Raw genomic sequence first — 17,229 nt, forward strand, 5'->3', positions numbered from 1 at the left:
GGATGCAGCTTATCAAAAATGCAACAGTTGTGGTCTGTGCCGTTTCAGAAAATAACCACATTGCCTTGCAATCATGGAACAGTGGTTCTTACAGGCTTGCATTTCAAACACCATTATAAAGACAGTTGATTCTGTGTATATGGGGGGTGGGTCTGTGACTCTAGAATAGACCTTTAACACTGGTAATGATATTTATAGCTTTTCTCCATGAGGCTGATTTAAACTAAAATCCACTGATATACCAAACCTTTTTTTTTTTTTAACCCTACAAGCTGAAAAGTAAACCTCAGCCTCAGCCCAGCAGGGAATAGTAATAAGTCTTCATTTTTATGCATTAATGTTCCAGGTACATTTCTTGCACTGAGTAACCACCACTGCATCTCTTCAATCTCAGTTAACTTTGAAGAAACGCTCTGCTGCAGTTTAGATTTTTTTTTTATCGTTTTTCCGTGGAGAGGTGAAAATGTAATATCTAACAAAAGTGTTTGCTGACAAACATTCCCATATCAGTGTGGACATCTGTCATGAGACATTTTACACACACCAGTGCTCTGAGCAGCACAGCTGGCAAAGTGACTCAAAGAGATTTTAGTGTTACAGTAATGTTACTGCTTTATTCCTGCGAAGAAAATAAAGATTTTTTTGTGTCTACCTGCACATTTTCTAACACGATAGTGAAATGAATGTGTTGTCCTCTTAGGCAGCTCTCGCTGTATTTCTAATGCCATTTTCTCAGCAGTTAGACAATCCAGCGTTAAGTGCCTCCTTTTATATTTATATACCACTGTTGGTGCTTATGCATTATTAAATTATGAACAGGGCCCAGTAAGCACCCCAGAAAGGCCTTTGTGAATAAATATTTCAAGGCCCTGATATACACAGTTCATATCTGCTCTGTGATGCAAGAAGCAAAGGGTTGGTCCTAATGTCTTATGCAGAAATCACTTCTTTTTTTTTAAACTGAATCAGTGAACTTTAATTTGCTGATTCTGAACAAATCTTTCAAAGTTTAAATGTGTATATTTCTGGGAATGTATTGGAGGGTCTGTAGCATTTGGATGGAAAAAAACATACTTCCTAGTGGGAGTCTCATTATCTAGGTCCTGAGAATCTTCAGACATCTTTTATGAGAGGAGGCAGCCTTAGATAAAAGCCAAAAAGACAGCAAGAGGGAAGAACTGTTGAAAACAGATATGTAAACAAAGCTGCATGGAGGATAACAATAGGGGATATAAATAAATGGGAAGAGAATGTAATTTAAAAAAAAACTGACAAATGAAAAAAAAAAGGCTCAAGATCAAAATCTGGCTGCATGTGAACATTCAGTTGTATTCACCTGCTAGCCAAACCCAGCCGTTTCGTGAGGGTTTAAATCTAGGCCACGAGTGTCGTATCCTGCTAGTTTGTCTGCCTCCTTTTTTGATGCTGCATCATTCACTGCTGAGGTGGCTGTTCTCTGCACTGTACAGGACAACCTACTCCATCCCTCTCTCTCTCTCTCTCTCTCTCTCTCTCTCTTTCTCTCTCTCTCTCTCTCTTGCACATAAACACAGTCGTGCACACACAAACTTTGCCTCTCTCTGCCTCTGGCTTTAAGGCACAGCTCTGACGGATCCATTGTGACAGTACTGGGTTCAGAGCACTGTGACGGAGCGGAAGAGAGGGAGATGGCAACGGGGGAGAGAAAGGGTGCTATGAAGGAGAAGACAAATGAATCAAAGGGAGGAAAACAACAGCAGTGGCAGTGGAATCAGCATCACTGCATCTCCAGTTGACATAATTGATTGTATCAGAGGCAGTTTTGTAAACCATTAACGTCCCCCTTATGGGTTACTCAGCTACACTGCCACACAGGATGGAAAGCCTACACATGTGTATGCATATGAATCACTGTATTGCTTGTGTGTTTATTTTCATATGGCACGTGACATGTTTGTTGTTACGCATCATTTATTTACTCTTGTTATGCCATTAACCAAGGTTTCTAGCATGAATTAACCTAGGGCTACACTAAGATGACAAATATTGTCCTGACACAAAAAGGAGTGATGAGTAATTTCCTACAAGGAAATTTGCTATATACTGCTGTACTATAGTGCCTAACAAAGTCAGACAGCAGACAGCAGGAACTACAGAAACAGTAAAGCAAGGCTGCCAACTTTACAGTTTCGTTTGGAGTCAGATTTGAATTGCTGAATTCAGTAGGCTTTATGATCACTCACTGCAGAGGTCAGGTTCACCCCCAGGAATTTAGTTTAAAAACTTCAATATCTAAATCCACAGTGTTTAAAGCATTTGTAGGTGAAAAGATAAGTGAATGCTTGCCAACTTGCTAACAGGCATTATAGCCTAAACTGAGGGACCAGACCTAACGAGGGTATCTGGGTATATTCAACAATATGGATTTATGAAGTAGATTTGTTACCAAGGACATGAGTGGAAAGGGACATTGAAAAATGAGACTCTCGGGATAATTGGGAGAGTTAGTAACAGGTACATCTACAAACATTGTATGAAAAGTAAATGGACAGTGAATCTCACAGGATAATTTTGTCCAGAAAACAAACACAAAAGCAAACTAGATTTTATTAAACAGGAAACTAACCTAGAAATACAGTGGAAAAGAGTTGTTAACTGAACTATTTTGATAGCATCATATGTTTCTTTATGTCATCGTGTCAAATAGATAAATTGCAATACATAAAGTTTTCGCTGTTTGCACGGCCCTGTCTCTCTCTTTATTGGCCTGTCATTTGGGATGCGCTTGAGATTATGCTGTGTGTTTGTTCTGGGACACGACTTATTGGCCAAACTCAACCAAAAGCCATTTAGCCAAAGAACAAAGAAGCAGATAAAATCAGAAAGTGTAGTGTTTGAATATTGTAAAGGGCAATGAAGCTAGGCTAGTTAGCATTGAGGAGTACAAGCTGAACAGGTGTTACTTATTCTTTCTCCAGTTAGAATTTTTAAGCCTCAGCTACTGACTTATTTATGAGGCGTAACAAACACAATTACTAAATTGATGAAGTACAATCACTGGAACAGGGTTGGAAAAAGTGCAAATTAGCTTTAGCAAAGGTGAGCTTTAAACAGATAGAATCCAATCACTAATGTTTGGCTTTGTCTGTTTTACCTTAATTTTATAAGTTTTTTTTAATAGTCTAGACTACATTGCTTGGTACATTACTGTATAGTGAAAGCGATTTGAAGAAGTCTGATCTTAGCTCTGTTTTGACCAGCCCAAACATCAACATCAGCTAAAAATGTAGCTAATTCCGGCATTTTGGTTTTTTAGGAGTGTATAGATGAGTTCCATTTTAATTAAATATACATATTTATCCTGTTACATCTGACAGTTGATCTTTTTATATCACTATATGGTGTCTTCATGTTTTGTTTAATAAATCTTTGTCCTGAAGTATCTGAGGGCAGGCTACCAATTGACAGGATAGAACTAGATAAATGTCTTACGTTATTAATTTGCTGTAAAATTCTGCTCAACTCATCATGATCACTTTTGGCACTGTCTCCCGCTGCCTCCATCTATCCTCTGCCTCCATCCCTCTGTAACTCCTCTTTTATCCCTTCTTTCCATTTCTATCATCCTCAGCCTTTTTCCTTCCTGACCTGATCCATGTATTTCTTCCTCAACACCCCCCATATCCTTCATCTCCTCTCATATCCCTCCCTGCCTCCCCCATCTCTTCCATTTCTCCTCTTCCCTTCATTCTCCTTTGCACATCCGCGCTTAAGCCCATCTTCTCTCATGAGTGGGGGGTGGGGGTGGGGGGGGGCTCGTAGAGTTGATTAGACTGGAGCATAAAGTTCAGAGCAGAACAGAGTGTGGTGTCTAGCCGCCAGGCGGTGAGGAATCAAAAAGGCAGTGCCTTACAGACGAGGTCATTGGCGGTGGATTTTCAGGGTGGTTTTGGTGCATCGGATTTCTGGGAGCGTCCTCAGAGCAGCCAGAGGCAGTCATGCGGAAACAGCAGTGGTCCGGTCAAAGCCGGAGCCTCCCCAGACGCAATTTTCTGACGGGCGTAGAATGTCTAACATGAAGAGAGAGGATGAGGTGCGCAGCCCAGAGCTTTGAACTATTTTAATGTGGAAATTATTTTAAAGGGATAGATCTCTTTAAAATCAAAATGAATTTTTCTCATGCTAAATGTAGAGGAGACCAGATTCAGCCTTGATCTGCTCTGCTCTGTCACTGTGCACTATCCTTGATGATAGCATGTTAAAATAGAAAATATCTTCAATTAAATTATGTTTATAAGAGCTAGAGAAATGCACAATAAGATGTTTAAATACAACAAGAAGTGCAACAGCAAAAATGATCCATTTTAGTATATATAACATGACATGACATGCATCGCCGCTGCCATTCTTTCTTTCAATTTTATTTTTATTTATTTTTAATTTGGTTACTGAAGACTGAGGAATTGGGACCACAAAGATCACAGAATGTCATACTGATGTGGGGCTGACCTATACCTTTAAGGCTACACTCCAGCACTCTGCGGTTCTTTGCTGTGAAGCCACACAAAGGATTTACAGCCAGCGCTGCATGAAATAAATTGCCAGCCAGGCCACTTGTCTTCGGGGCACGATGACAATTGTGCACATTCCTACAGTGAACCAGCCCCTCACCCACCTACTCACACACACACTTGTGAACTTAGCTGTGTGTATTGTACTGTACATGCTATAAAATAGCCTGTGGGAGCAGCCATATTGTATCTGGCTGTACCAGCTAAATGTATAGTTTCAAAATGAAGGACACAAGCTGACATGACTGTTTGTCTTGTTGAATTAAGATTTAGCCAGCACAAACACGTGACATTGACTCATTATTAATTTTGATTTTAATGTGGTCCGAGAGGGGAGGCTTGTATGTCAACCCCCCCTTCCCAAAACACCCGGGCACATGCAATAGTACAGATATGTGTTGTGGTTTACTTGTTAAGACATCCATATTGTTGGAGGGTGACAGTATGTTTTCCCTGAGACTCTGGTCACGCCCAGGGGCAACTCACCGCTAATCAGTATCTCAGGCTTCATCAGTACTGGAAAATTATGAGGGTGGACCTTCTATTTAAAATCACTCATGGTAGTTAGAGTGTGTGCATATTAAATGTGTGTGGCTTTGTTTGCATTGTGCATGCTTTGTATGTGTGTGTGCATGTGCTTATTTGCACATGCATGCTAGTGTCTTATGTCTCTCATTATGGGTCACAGGCCAGGCTCCCATCAGGTCCTGTATCCTGATTAGTCATCTCTTCAGCTCCACACTGCCAATTTAACTACCTGAGTTTGCGTGGTGTGTGTGTGTGTGTGTGCGGGCATGCGTGTGTGTTTGTGTGCATGGCCATTCTAATCAAAATTCACCCAGCCCATCTACCTGCGTTAATGATAATTTGCTGCACTGCCCATGCCCACTCACACTTTGTCACCCACACAACACACACACACGCACATACACATGCAAACACATGGGACTAGTCCATGGTGGTTAAACCTACCCTAGCAAGCCAACTGGAGGTAATTTACTGGAGCTTGGCAGACACATGCCATTTTACTGAACACGGTACATGGCCCCCTGAGCTTTGTTCCACTCAGACTTCTCTCCAACAGAGCAAAGAATGAACAACTAAAAAGACTTAAAGAGTGAAAATAACAGGTGAAGAAAAAATAAGTGGCGAAAAATTGCAAAGGGAAAAAATAAATCTGTACAGAATGCTGGACAACTTGATGTGACTACACACACACACTTACACACACACACACAGTATATATAAGAGAAACATTGGTGTAATATTCTTTATTAATGTGTGTGCTCTATTTCATAATGTTTAAGGTTGTGCTCATTTTAACTAATGCTATTGGGTATTTTCATCTACAGTAGTGCATCATATTTTATCATTTGCTTAAAGAATCGCTGTCCTGTGTAAACCACATATCTTGGAAAAAAAACTTTTCATGGCTCTGAAAAACAGCTCTGTGTTCAGCTTCAGGACAATGCATTTTCCAACTAATCCAAAACCCAATTCAGTTACCTTAAGATTGATTTTTCTCAACCAATAAAGAGACATGTAATTCTTAAGTTTACTATGGCGATTGTGGAGACACGTCATTTTTACTTGCAAAGTTGTAACCTGAAAAGAGACCTGTAAGTAAAGCTGTCAGATGAATGTAACAGTTAAAAAGTACAATAGAAGTACAAGGTCATATAAAATGGAAATATCAAGTATAAATCTCTCAAATTTGCACTTGAGTACATAGCCTACTTACATTCTATGGATGTTTATCTGCAGATAAAGGAAATTAGTACATGGGCTCCAGAATACAGTTTTAACATCAACACGGTATTCTTTTATGCAGACACATGGGGTGTACACATTTGGGAGTCTTTTGCCTGGAGGCTAAGGGTCTAGGGCATCTGGTCTCCCAGTGTTAAGCATGTGTGTGTGCGTGTAAATGTGTGTATGTGAGGGCACGTGCACATGTATGTATGTAGCCCAATCCGGTCAGCACTCATTAGTGAAAAAGAGAATCTCGAATGAGGAGTGCTGTGACAGGCAGGACTCTCGTTAGGGGACTGAACACACACACACACACACACACACACACACACACACACACACGGGTCAGGCTGCCTCAGTGCACAGAATCAGCCCAACATCAATTAGTTCATGGATGCGTGCAATGTAGTCTGTGTGTAGTAGCCACGGCAACAGCTCTTTCAAGGCTCACCCTATAGAAAATGAAAATTCAGGGCAGGAAAATATAGAACATAGAAACCAAGTCACTTATGCATGCAAGATTGTCCTAGTGGTACACTAAATAATAGGTTGTTGTTGAGAAATAATTAACTTTATTTAATAAGGTCACGCTAATCTAAACTACTTTTTGGCACAGATATTGTGAATTTCATATTCCATAAACTGGAGGCAAAATAGACTGGAAGGAACAAAAATGTAATGTGTATTTATGTTTCTGGAATAATTAATAGATGTGTAGTGAGCAGCTAGAACTGGGGCAGAGATGGAGAGAAACAGCAGGTAAAGCAAAGGACTTGGATCCAGGGACGGATATTTGTTTTGGTCTGATCCTGCTTATTAGTCGATGTTTTGCTCAGATTTATGCAGATGCTGCCAGTCTGCCAGAGAGGATCTCCTGTGAGACATAACTAGCTCAGGATAGGAAATACTGAGTTCATTTAAAGTATATATCTTGATTATTTCATCGTTCAGTGAGTGGGTTTACACCAGGCATATGATGTTTTCCAAACCTTATGTGCATGATCAGCTGATGAATATGGTGTGTAAACACATCACATATGCTCTGATAATTAGCACCATTACAGTCTGTTTATTCATAATCTATTAACCAATCAATGCATTAAGATAATAAACGGAAACAGGTTAGAGAAACAGGGTGGTGCTTTGGGCGATCACCGCTGTCTGTGCACTGTGGACCCTAGACGGAACATATTTTTGCATCATTATTTGAACATATGGGAGTGTGCAGCCCTGCTGAATTATGAACATAACTTGAGTGATTTGAGTTTTGATGAGCCCTGGACTGCTTGAGGCTTTCACGCAACTATTGTCTACAAAGACACTATGAGTACGGTGGAAATGAGAGGGTTAATTAACTGACGGGTGAGATGCTGGTGGAGCATACGGGGTGATGGAATAGCTTTTGAATTATGAAACAGTGGAATGCTGTGGCTGGTGGCGTCCGGCCATATGTCAGCGTATGCCTCCTGTGTCTGGCTGGGGACAGCTGGTCAGATTGCTCATGTTCAACTGAATTAGGGACCAATCAATCAAAATGGAGCAGCTTGTTGAGTTGTTTAAGCGAGGGGAAGTATAGAGCACAGGAGTCTATTGTAATTCTATCACTTGGTGCCATTATGGATTTGTCAGGCATTGTTACCAGGTATGAAATCACTCTCCATCGAAACTTGCAACAGCTGATGTGTAGAAAGGTGAATAGGAGTGTAACATAAATGCAGCACTGGAGGTTAGGTACGCCTGAGGAGCTCCGAACTGGTAGGGATTAAAACCTTACACTTACTTTTACTTTGTTGAGTAGCACTGTTATGATTGGTGTAACAAAACTATGCTGCTGTTGTGACTGGTGCTCTATTCAAAAGAGATGATAGCTTGAGTTCACGTTAAAATAAGAAAAAAATAAATATTCGCAGCACCTCTATGATGTTTCTCACTATCGGTTTCGTGAAAATGTGTGTTCTCACACAAGTGATGTGAGAACACACTTCTGTGTCTGTGGGTGAAAATGTGTGTTCTTCCCTTTCAGCTAAGCCTTTACAGACTTGTCAAATAGAAATGTGTAGTCAGTATAGTATATAGTAATGTCAGTAAATCAATGGTTGTATTTTGACCCAAAAATTAAAAGTTCAGAAAAAGAGAAAACTGTGAAAAGCTGTCTGAGTGAATACAAACAAAAGACCATTATACGCTGGAATGTCGATAGATTTTTCTCCTGCAATTGCTCTGGTAAACTTAATTTCAGCCTTTTTACTTTTAAATCACAATAATTTTAAATAAATTTGCAATTTCAAGGATTTGCCTTGACTTCTTAAAAAGAATGGAGTAAATAAAACCCCAGATGACTGCACAGCTCTGATGACACTGTGTGTCTCTGTTATAGGTCTGTTTCCAGAGATTCAGATTCTGCAGTACATATGCCTCTGGGTGTTTCTGTCTATCTGTCCTGTCTGCAGCATGAAGCGTTTTGTCATTGTAGATGTTCGGAAGATGCATTATGCATTTGTAATATGTCTCTGGGGGTTATGGAAAGGTCTGTATCATTCTGACAGATTCTATAAATAAAGAAAGAAATCTGGTATATTTATATCAGTAGTTGTAGTTATCCAAAAATATCCAGGATAAAGACTGTGCCAAAGCAGCTATTTGCCGTCACAGTATGGCATGACGGAGATAGCTGGCTATTGTCTGATACGGTCACACTGATCAATAGTCTCTGTTACACATGATGTATTTCCCATGGTTCTGGCTGTCTGCTTTATTCCATCTGTCCGCCGCTGTCACAAATTTCTGCAGTCTCTCTAAGTCAGACACACACACACACACACACACACACACGCCTGTTTATCTGAAGCTGGTCATGGGTTCTCTTGAAAACAGTGAACATTTAGGGACAAACTTGGGCTGCTGCTGTTAGCTTTGAACTACTCCCATGAGAAATTATGTTTATTTGACTCCAACTAAGATGATTTTTAATGGCCGACTGATGCAATGATCCTTCCGCAGACTTAAAAAAAAATATGGCTTACCACAGAGCAGAAGAAATGGATAAAGATCCTAGTTTTTCATAATTACAAAGTGAATTTGTGCAGAAAGAGAGTGATGGAGTTAGCTGTTGGTTGAGCAAGTGGGCGAGTGAGCGAGTGATTGAACAATGCTGGTCAGCTTAATCAGTTAATTTAAAAAAAAGATGGTGAAATGATGCTCACCAGTCTGTCACTGCTATAACTAATCTCAAAGACCATCTTCTTATTAATTGTTTATAGCTGATAGACCATGAAATGAACAATTAGATTGGAACATCAATACATTTCACACATTGATGCTGATGTGGAATACCAAGTGAAGTGAATCCTAATACAGACGGCGGCATCATTATGCAAACATTAAGCACTCTTTTATTGTGTTTTTCATATTTTTACAAGGCCAACATTTAGCATTTAATCTTGCATTTCCTTCACAGATTTGCTTTTCGTGGATTGTTCGGCATATGGCGTGTTGTCTTGTGAGATATGCGTTTGCACAAATTTTCCTGTCTTGTTCTTGTTTTATATTCGCTATCAGCTTATTTTTACTTCTGCTCTACTGGAGCTGTAAATTCTGCAAAAATCAGAACAGCTCTTGACTGTTTAAAAACAGTTACAGCATAATGTCAGATAATTTGAGACTGTAAAGACAATAAAAAGACAATTTAGGAACAACTCAGTGATGGATGGGTTTTCTTATTTGCATCTCAAACAAATGCATGTGGAGTTACAAAATAGTTCCGCATCTGTCGTGAGCTACATTATGTCTGCCATCTAGCAGTGTGTGCGACTGAGGGATCACTTTTATTATCTGATTTTATTCGTTCATTGACTGACATGTCTACACACATATGAACATGAACAAAATACATTATAATACATACGCACAATCTAGAGAGCTGGTTCATATCGTGTCAGACTACTATAGGGTTTTGATAACAACTACTGAGTGTGCTGAGTGGGTACTGTATTCTTACTCTTAGTTATATTGTGCTCTCTGTGTTTCTCTCAGCGTCATTTAAGGTAATTATTGATTGATGTCTGCAGGAAGCTACACTGACCTATGTGAAGTGCTGTTTGTTAGAGCATCAACCTTACATATGTAAACAGAGTAACAGGACGTCAGGAAAATATATTTGTCTTTTGTGGTTTGAATTTTCAGTTTGAGAGAACGCTGCTATTTGTTTTCTATTGTAAGCGCTTGGTGCACGTTTTATAAATTGGTCTTTTTTTTTGAATTGTGAAAAGGTTACTAGCAAATGCCAGAGGTCTAATAGTTAAGGATGATTCTTGCATAAGCAGATGAGTTATTTAAAGAGATAAATATAGTCTCTCTCTCTCTCTCTCTATCTCTGTGTGTGTGTGTGTGTTTGTTGTACAGAGACTATGGGGTAATGGTGTATACACTGTATGTACCTTATACAGATTATACCAAATACATAGAGTTAAAACATTTTAATCTGTTGATACATGGCATCCAAGTGAACAAAACCTTTCTCTGTGTCCCTTTGAAGGTCTGTATAGAGTCACGAACAGCGAGCTGTGTGAACAGCTCACCACAAGACCGTCTGGGCTCAGCAGGAAGTACCTCCATATCTACTTCCAGGTCAACCTCAGACGTCATGTGGACCAGATGCCTGCTCTTCGTCTGGACTTTGTTTGCTCCCATTGCAGTTGGTAAGATACAAGTCTACAAAGACAACAGAACAAACACACATTCACATTCAGGACTGTGAATTGCAACCCAGACTGTGTTTTTGGCATTGCTGTTTTGTTGGACTGTAATATATTGCATAGTATTTCCAATATTTTGTAGGCTTCATACATACATTGTATAGACAAAAGTATCCAGACACATCTCTTCATGGGTTGTGCTAGGTCCCTTACTTCCAGTGAAAGGAAATCTTAATGCTTCAGCATACCAAGACATTTTGGCAAATGCTGTGCTTCCAACTTTGTGGCAACAGTTTGGGGACGGTCATTTTCTATTCCAGCCTGTTTGTGCCCCAGTGCACAAAGCAAAGTCCACAAAGACATGGCTGGATGAGTTTGGTGTGGAAGACCTTGACTGGCACACACAGAGCCCTGACCTCAACCCCACTGAACACCTTTGGGATGAACTGGAACGGTAACTGTGAGCCTGACCTCACAAGCGCTCTACTGCATGAATTGGCAAAAAATTTCCACAGAAACACTCCAAAATCTTGTGGAAAGCCTTCCCAGCAGAGTCTAAGCTGTTTTAGATACAAAGCTGTCTGTGTATTTAGAATAGAATGTCATTAAAATCTCTGTTGGTGTAATGGTCAGGTGTCCCAGTATGTTTTGCTACATAGCATATACGTGGACAAAATGCGAGTCAAAAAATGCAGTCAGTTGTTCATAACATATTAATCACTGAAAAAGTAAACTTCAAGCAACTTGAGGCCAGTCTAAACTTTGGAGGTGTTTACTTTTCAGCAGCTTCTGTGGATATCATATTATTGTTGACTTGTCACAGTGAGAAAAGCACAGGTGTATATAATTAAATGAATAATGGCTAAATTCCATTTAGCTGTTTTAGTGTCAGGGTCCTCCTGGCATTGTGCATGTTGGCTCAGTGTCACACTGTCACGACTTACCACAGTGCTTGAATAGAACAAATCCATCATTGATGTTATGAAGAAAACCTGTGCTTCTCCCACTCAAAGTCACTGCCAAGATAAAGGGTTGTTGTAGTAGCTTTTACAAAAAAGAGATGAAATTTGTTCCAACACTAACAAGTTGTATCTCTATTTTTCTGGTCACTAAAGATACACACACTTGCAGGCGTGTTCCCATGAAGAAACACATTTTTTTGTGTATTAATAATGAAGTTTAGGTCCATGTGTTCAGATTTACTTTATATTCTCAGAACTGCAAACCAACGAAGTGCAGCTTTGACTCTACATCACACACACACACACAAGCACATGCTAGAAACACTTAACTAACTTAGTTTGTTCATATACACAGATCACACACGCACCCACCCACACACGCAGATGCAGCCCCAGTAGGGTATCTGTATGTTTCCTCTTCTCCCTTGTGATGGTAGGCTTTGAAGACTCCTAGAGGGAGCTCTGGCCCACTTGGACTTAATCCTATTAATGGCTGCTGTCAATCACACTGCTGTGAGGAAAAACTGCTGCAAACACACAGACACATACAACACACGCAGACACGCACGCACTCAAGCATGTACTTGTTCACATGCCTGCTGACATGAATGTGCACAGATCATATATTGATATGCTGAAATACTGTACACCCACATGGACACAGATCCTCATTTGAAACACACTCATGTGCGCACAGGAAGCACACACAGGCAGCCATTTAGACACACAAACAACGGGGGCTTTGCTGTAACACCAAGAGATGAGTTTCAGTCAAAGGTATTTGCATCAATGTCTAAAGAATAAGTCGACATATGCAAATCATGTCTGTTTATACTTAGCAAGGATTAGTTGAAACAAAGACAGTTTAGCTTGAGGACACACAGCACTCCATCTTTTTCGCCGAGCCGCGTCTTGTCATTATTTCAGGGTTATGTGAAGAAAAATAAAAGAGAACAGGAAAGCAAGGGTTTTTTTTTTTTATAATAAAAAATATATTTTCTGCTGTTTAGAGTGTATTTCTGGCATGAGCATGACAGGGTGGACTTGTTGATGATGCTGGTGCTGTAAAAATACTACAGTTGTACATATTAAGTGAACACCACATCATAAGATGTGTGGATATTTCACAAAGTTAAAAGTAAAGCCTGCTCTTATTCCATATTTTTCCTGTCAGGACAGCACAACAACCAATAATATATTGGTCTGATACTTTCTGTCTGTGTCTCTCAGCCCCTGCTGCTATATTTTCCTGCTTAAAAATGAACAGAAATTTCTTTAAGGGCACTTGGGCACTTTAGATTTTTATTTATTTATTTTTAGTTTAGTTACTCAGGCAGGAGTAAGTAGTGCATTTTTTGGGACAATTTTTAGGTGTGAAGTAATACATTATAATACCCATGAGGATCCTAATAAATAAACAAACAAGGCATCCAGGGCAACGGAATAGCTCATTTTTTGGTTTTTAATAGTTTTTTGGACAATGATAGCAAAAACATCCACACACTCTGGTCTGTGTAATATTCATTTATTGGGGTGACTTTTTAGTCATGAATCTTTTTCAGTAGTCCCTTGGGAAACTGGATCTCTGACCAAAAGTTGGCCAGCAATAAAATAGCACAGAGTGGAGTATGTGGATGGTTTTCCCATCATGCCTTAAGCCGTAGCTGCACTACCTCCTAAAGCCTTTATCTGGTGAGCAGTGACCTGTATATACTGGAAATACAAAGGAGATCTACAGGACAGAGGAAAAACCAATATCAGACTTTGGCTACAAATTAGTAGGATTTTTTTCTTTGTCAAGGGATTTATTTGACAGTAAGAAAAATGCAGAATATTGCAAGCCTAATGCTTTAAAATATCTTTTGTGCTTTAAAACTGCTTAAACTCGGAAGACCTGCATTTCCCACACCAGCACTGGCCAAATACTTTGGTAGTTCAAGTGAGAGATCACCTTTTAAATCTCTCTTCTCTCCCTTCTCACCCGTTCTCTCTTCTTCTTTCCATCTATCCACCTCTTTCGCCACTCTCTTGTTCTTGGCCCAAATGTAAAAATCGATATCCTTTTGTTTCAGCCCCCGGAGGCAATGAGAGTGTCTGAATAAGATTGTCTGTACTGTCCATGCCTGCCAAGTTTCTGTCACCACTTACACAACTAATGACAGACACATTAACATGCACTTGCCAGCTCACACATTATTGCATGTTTGCAAAGACAGAGAGCTAAATATTGGCACATACTGTGTGTATATGTGTGTATCATGTGTCAGTATTAAGAGGTGCTGTGTGACGGCACACACTTGTTTGGGAAAAAAAAATGTGCAGAGTGAGTCATTTGGAGGCAGGTTAAGCACAGTGCAGTTTTGTAGGTGTGGCAGCTGATATAAATAGATGAGTTGAAAAGTGAGGGATGAGAGGATTTGTTCTAGCTATAGCATTTGCTGCTGCTTATTCTGCTAAGGCAGAATGACTTTTACAGAATTGATTATATAATTAATAATTAATTTGAATGCATACAATTCACCCTTATTTGTGAGTTTGTTTCATAACACTTTCTTTGTGCCCAGTGGGGACAATTTAAGACAACACTGTAAGACATCTGATCCAAAGCCAGTCTAGACAGCTGCCTTACAATACTGCATATTGATCCCCTCGTGCTTCAGTTAACCCTTTCTTCAGTATTTATATTCATGCTCACAAAGGCGGACATGACGCAGCCATTGGAAAACTAATAAACTAACACTCATACTAACACCATAATGACCTACTGCCCTAAGCACTCCCCTCTTAAACACACAAAACATCGCTCAAATCCTCAGCCACTGCTGAGACACACTATCCTATCTGAATGTGTGCTTAAGGTCTGGTCGTTGCCAGCGGTGATATATGTATGTGTTCATTAGAGAGGACATTTTTAGTAAATGTCACTTATATATCAGTTTTATCTTGAAGCTAGCGCCTGGCATTATCAATGTAGTGCCCTCAGGTACCAGCACCACACAGATTCTGGCTATCCTGGCTATGAATTTCTGAATCTACATGTCACTGAGGGCATTTGTATGCATGTGTGGGTGCTTGTGTGTGATGTAGTGAAGGGCAGTATTAAGCAGAGTTGGGCAGAGTGTCATTGAGCTCATTCAGATTCTTTGCAGCATTCATGTAACCATGACGCGCCTCCAGCCAATGAGAAAGCCAAGGGAGGGAAGACAGGGTTGCTATGGTTATCGGGACAGGCAGAGCAGGAAGGTGGTGCTGTGCCTTTTCAGGGGTGTTATAGGTCTGTGTTTGAAGTGCAGGTAGTTCTATGTGTGTGTATGTGTTCATACAAGTACATGCGTATGCACCTGTCCACAAATGATTTGGAAGGCCTTGATAGGATGTGCTCTTCAATAAAAACAAAAATGACATAGAACAATAAGCAGACACAATTGCTGGGCCAGAAACAAACTACAGATACTATAAGATTTAATATATCTTATTTGTTTATTCAACAGGGACAATGCATATCATGTGTATTGCGCCAGATATATCTAGAATGGTCAGATGAGGTCCTTTGGCAGGAGTGACATGTAATACAACAGTGTGCAAAATACAATCTAAATTACATTTCCAGTAGGGCCAGTTGATGACAAAGATGAACAACACAAGTGAACACCTCAGCTGATAACTTATCTATCAGGGGATGATAGCTGATGCACCCAGGGACCACTGCTCTCAAGAAGAAGAGAATAACAACATCCAAGCTACATCACAACAACCAAAGTCCCTGAGCCCCAAACCATCAATATCTCAGCACACTACTCTAAATCACAGGACAATATCTACTGTGTTAATAAACACATCATTAAAGGACAAGGACACATAAAAGATTCATATGTGTGTAACGTAGTCTTTCATTATGTTGAAAGCAGTCAGTGCAGGCACCAAACCTTCAGGGTCTACAGTGGAGCTTTATGGCACAGAGGCTGTATCAGGCAATTAATACATGGAGGAGGGTAAGACAGGAAGCCCTGAATGTTGGTTTTGGTAGAATAAAAAAATTGTGTTATTGTTTGTTTGTTTGTTTTTTCTATTTATCATATGTTATTAGTAAAGATAGAGTTTGATCAAGTTCAAATGGACAAATGGATAATATTCTAATTACATCAAAACAACATACCATATGGCAATGGCATATGGTATGTTTTTGCCATGACATATGGCAAAAACATACCATACTGTCCACATTCTTTATATATACTTAAATACTATTTCCAAAAAAAAAAAAAAAAAATGAGATTAACATCACATCATAATCCCGACAGACCTTTTTCGCAGCATTTTATCTTTAACTTTAACTTGAGTTAGTTTCAGATTCTTGGTAATTTGTATACTAGATCGATGTCATTGTTTACTGGGACATTTGATGGGACCGAGACATCGAATTTGTTTCACCTTGCTTTATCTGATCTGACAAGGCAATATGTTTACCATAAAAAAAGTGTGATAGAAGCATGTGCTGCAAGCTGAGGCACCTCAGAAGCAGAGCTTCAAGTTCATATGAGGCACAATGTTTTTGTTAATTTATTTTATTGTATTTGGCAGCAAATGTTGTCCAGGAATTGATTTGGTGGTTAGAATGTTTGGTATAATGAAGAGTGTATGCCCCATCATGCCTCTCCACACCACAGAAAGAAAGGTGCAGAACAAGGTTGTCACAATAGGTTAAACCTACACACATACATAATACACATTAAACTTATAATACAATATTAGCATGAAAAAACAATACCAAATACTTCTTTCAATACCACAACAACACACACACAATTTTGTATTAACAACCTGCACACACTGCTGGTACAGAAAAAAGTCACATACAGATATCTTATTATTTTGAACATGTGATACTGAATAAGTAATTGAAACTGCAATACTGAAAAAGTACAGAGGCATAAAATGTATAAACAGCCAGCAGGGGGTGACTTCACTGGTTGCAAAAGGAAGCCTGATTATATAGACGTCTATGAGAAAATTATTGTACTTCTCACTTAATTTTTTAGCTTTGTACAACATTTTCCTTTTGAGTGTATGGTCTGTTGCTACTTTCAGGCCTTCTTTGATACAGCATGATACAAATAAATTATGGTCCCATTTACAGTAAATATATATGACAAAGCTGGGCATGCTTTACGGTGTGGCCACCTTGTGATTGAAAAATCTCTTCCACAGCATAGGAGCAAGGTGCTCTAATGCTGCCAGCATCCACCCCTTTCTCCTCCCCATATCGCAAAT

The 17,229-nt window shown here is 39.5% G+C and overlaps 1 protein-coding gene across 7 annotated transcripts in view; it reads left to right on the forward strand.

The window, feature by feature from the left end:
* Positions 1-17,229, forward strand: part of adgrl3.1 (adhesion G protein-coupled receptor L3.1) — a 109,055-nt gene that overhangs the window by 16,463 nt on the left and 75,363 nt on the right. For all 7 annotated transcript variants that reach the window (XM_046412694.1, XM_046412721.1, XM_046412737.1 and 4 more), the window contains one exon: positions 10,837-10,999. In XM_046412694.1, the coding sequence (XP_046268650.1) occupies positions 10,945-10,999 (55 nt within the window). In that variant the 5' untranslated portion in view covers positions 10,837-10,944. The remainder of the gene's footprint in view (positions 1-10,836; positions 11,000-17,229) is intronic.

This window comes from Scatophagus argus, chromosome 2, assembly GCF_020382885.2.
Source record: "Scatophagus argus isolate fScaArg1 chromosome 2, fScaArg1.pri, whole genome shotgun sequence".
Classification (NCBI taxonomy): Eukaryota; Metazoa; Chordata; class Actinopteri; family Scatophagidae; genus Scatophagus; species Scatophagus argus.